At 44.5% G+C, this 3431-nt stretch overlaps 1 protein-coding gene across 1 annotated transcript; it reads left to right on the top strand.

The window, feature by feature from the left end:
- The first annotated feature begins 555 nt into the window (after window positions 1-555).
- On the top strand, window positions 556-1767 carry LOC127185246 (melanoma-associated antigen B4-like). The gene is made up of 2 exons (XM_051141782.1): window positions 556-615; window positions 735-1767. Exon 2 carries the CDS (start codon window positions 781-783, stop codon window positions 1765-1767), a length of 987 nt encoding a protein of 328 aa, XP_050997739.1. The 5' UTR covers window positions 556-615; window positions 735-780.
- The last annotated feature ends 1664 nt before the right edge of the window (window positions 1768-3431 follow it).

Raw genomic sequence — 3431 nt, 5'->3', positions numbered from 1 at the left:
ATGCATTACACAGACCGCTGATACTGTGATTCGGTCTGTACAGGCCTTCACCCAAAATGGCGGCCGAAGTAGGTCTGTCCGTACAGGCCTGTACCCCAGAATGGCGGGCTAAATGGGTCGGCCTGAGCCCAGATCTCCCCGCCCCCCATGGCAATCTGAGTGGGTCTATCTGCGCAGGCCTGCGCCCTCTGGCAGTCTAAGTTTGTATGGCAGCCTAAGTGTCTTCTAACTGGGCTGCTAGAACAGGGCTCCGCCCACGTATGGTGGCCTTAGTGGGTCTATCTGCAAAGGTCTTTGCCCTTTTCTGGCTGGCTAAGTAGGTTTGTGTGAGTGGGCACGTGTCTCTGCCCCTGTATGGGACCTAAATGGGTCTGTCTGAACAGGGCTCCGCCCATGTATGGTGGCCTTCGTGGGTCTATCTGCACAGGTCTCCACCCCTAAGTGGGTCTGTTAGCATAGCCCTCCCAAGGGAACCTAGTGAAAGACCTGATCCACTCGTTGAAACCTAAAACTAGACTTTCATGCAGAGGCCTGACAAGTTTTCATTTTCTCCACAGGGTTTGCAGAAAAGAGGTTGATCAACGAGTCCAGGAGTCCAGGAGTCCAGGAGTCCTGGTATGTTCCTAGAAAGATGTTCTCCTGGAAAGCTGCAAAAACGGGTCTTCATTAAATCCAAAGTATTCTCTAACTGGTGGTACTGTGGCGCTTACAGGTTGTCATTTTCACCCTTCCAGATTCCTGCCTGTTAGCTCTCCTACTTCAGCCCTGAGCCCTGTCATCATGCCTAGAGGGCAAAAGAGTAAGAGACGCTCCCGTGCAAAACGACAGCAGGCACGCAGTGAGGACCAGGGTCTCCCAGCAGTTCAGCCTACTGCAGAGGAAGCAGAATCTCGTCCTGTTGTCCAGAGTGATGACTCCAGCTTCCCTGTTGGTTCTGTTCCTCAGGGGGTGAAAACCCTCGAGTTTCCTGGTGCAGGTGCATCCTGCACAGGCTCTGGTGTAGGTGTTAGAAATGTTGCTGTTTTTACTGAGAAGAAAGGCCTAGGTGTCACCCAGTCAGGGATCTCCATTCAGCACACATTTAAAGAGCCTATCATGCGGAAGGCTAGTGTGCTGATAGAATTCCTGCTAGATAAGTTTAAGATGAAAGAGCCAGTTACCCGGAGTGAAATGCAGGCAGTAGTCAATAAGAAGTATAAGGAACAGTTCCCTGAAATCCTCAGGAGAACTTCTGCGCGCCTAGAACTAGTCTTTGGTCTTGAGTTGAAGGAAATAGATCCTAGCACTCAATCCTATTTGCTTGTGGGCAAATTGGGTCTCTCCACTGAGGGGGGTCTGAGTAGCAATTGGGGATTGCCTAGGACTGGTCTCTTGATGTCCATCCTAGGTGTGATCTTCATGAAGGGGAACCGTGCCACTGAGCAAGAGGTCTGGCAATTTCTAAATGGAGTGGGAGTATATGCAGGGAAGACACACTTAATCTTTGGGGAGCCCGTGGAGTTCATAAACAAAGATCTAATACAGGAAAATTACCTGGAGTACCGCCAGGTGCCTGGCAGTGATCCCCCAAGCTATGAGTTCCTGTGGGGTCCCAGAGCCCATGCTGAAACCACCAAGATGAAGGTTCTGGAAGTTTTAGCTAAAGTCAGTGGCACTGTCCCTAGTGCCTTCCCTAATCTCTACCAGTTGGCTCTTAGAGATCAGACAGCAGGACCAAGAAGGACAGATATGGGTATGGCTGGCACTGTTTCTAGAGGTGGTGTTTAGTCCCAGGTTCTATGCCACAAGTCTACTCCCATGTAGCTGAGTCGGCTTTGTGGTCTCCACATTGTTTAAGAAGAACAGTCAGCCTCCTAATTCATAGAAAGTTCATAGAATACCAGAGGCAAAATGTATGCCTTCTTGACCTGTTACGCATTAGAGGAATGTAGGTATTTCTGCTAATTTTCAAATGTTTAAGCAGTGATTAGTACCATGCTTTCTGTTAACGGCATAAAGTGGTTTTTGTCACTTGTCAATTTAGGACTTGTTTTGTTACTTTGCAACAAACTGTAAAACTTTTTGTTTTTACTAAGACATTAGGCAACAGTACATTGGAAAAGATCTTTTCATGAAGATGTAATAGCACACAATGGTGAACAACAGTAAAGTGGCAAACTTTATTGTTATTTTTGGAAATGTTGTATAAATGTAATGCGTTAGCTGTATACTTTTTTCCTTTCTTGTATAATGCTAAGTAAAAAAGTTGGATTTGATGACATTACTCAAATTCATTAGAAAGTAAACTGTAAACCTCTATTGCTTTATTATTTTCAAGAATTAATTAAGCATTGGTTCTCTGGAAATTCTCCTTTCCTTCCAATAGCACTGGATCTAATAAGAAAAAATATGGTATAGCCGGGAACAGTGGGTTATCAGAGTCTAGCAGCAGCTCCATATAAGAAATAGGGTAATGTACTATGTAAGATACTAAGGGCATATAGAAAGGTGATACGAGGAACAGGCCATTTTTGTGAAAGCTAAGTATAAAATCACTATGGAATGTATTAACAGTAGGCAATTCAGAGGGCATACATGAACCAAAATGCTGCTCACCAATTTACTAACTGTAATATTTAACCTGTATATGGGATTGTCCTCTGTTAGTAGAAAAAGTTTGTGTTTTGAATCAAGGGCCAGCAGCTTAAATGATATCTATCCAAATTAGTCTTTTAAATATTTTTACCAACCAAATATTGAGCCCTCTTTTAGAGTGTCACAGACTATATTGCAAAACGTTTGGCAACTACAATTTCATCAATGGTCACTAATTTTAGTGCTGCTGTCATAGCCTGGATGAACTGTAGGAGTGATAAGGACCAGACTAATGATACATCTGAGAGCAGAGAGGCTAGGCCTGAATTGAAAAACAAACCTTAAATGTTCCTTTGGAATTTGAGGATGCCACAAAAAATGTCTACCTAGGGCAAGAACGGACAGTCAGTTCATTGCCCTGATGCAGATGAATACAGTACACAAACTGTACATATAATGTCTAGAGATTTTCCTAAAAATACATGTGATACTTAAGAAAAGGATATTCTCCGCTGTTAAGTGGAGAAGGAGAGCTGACTTTCACACAAACTCTGGTGCCCTATATTTGATCATGTCACTTGGATGGGGACACCTGGTGGCACTCAGAGGAAGGATAATAGGTCACCAAGAAGAGACTCGATACCCTATGAGCATATACAGGGGGAGGAGGTCCCCCTCAGTCACAGACATAGGGGAGGGGAATAGGGGGGGAAGCAGGAGGGAGGGAGGAATGGGAGGATACAAGGGATGGGCTAACAACTGAGATGTAATATGAATAAATTAATAATAGAAAAGAAAAAAAGAAGAGGTAAAAAGAGACTTGATACCCCATGAGCATATACAGGGGGAGGAGGTCC

Source organism: Acomys russatus, chromosome X (genome assembly GCF_903995435.1).
Source record: "Acomys russatus chromosome X, mAcoRus1.1, whole genome shotgun sequence".
NCBI classification, from domain to species: domain Eukaryota; kingdom Metazoa; phylum Chordata; class Mammalia; order Rodentia; family Muridae; genus Acomys; species Acomys russatus.
Note: the sequence above shows the minus strand (reverse complement) of the source record. Positions and strands in the feature narration are given on the sequence as shown.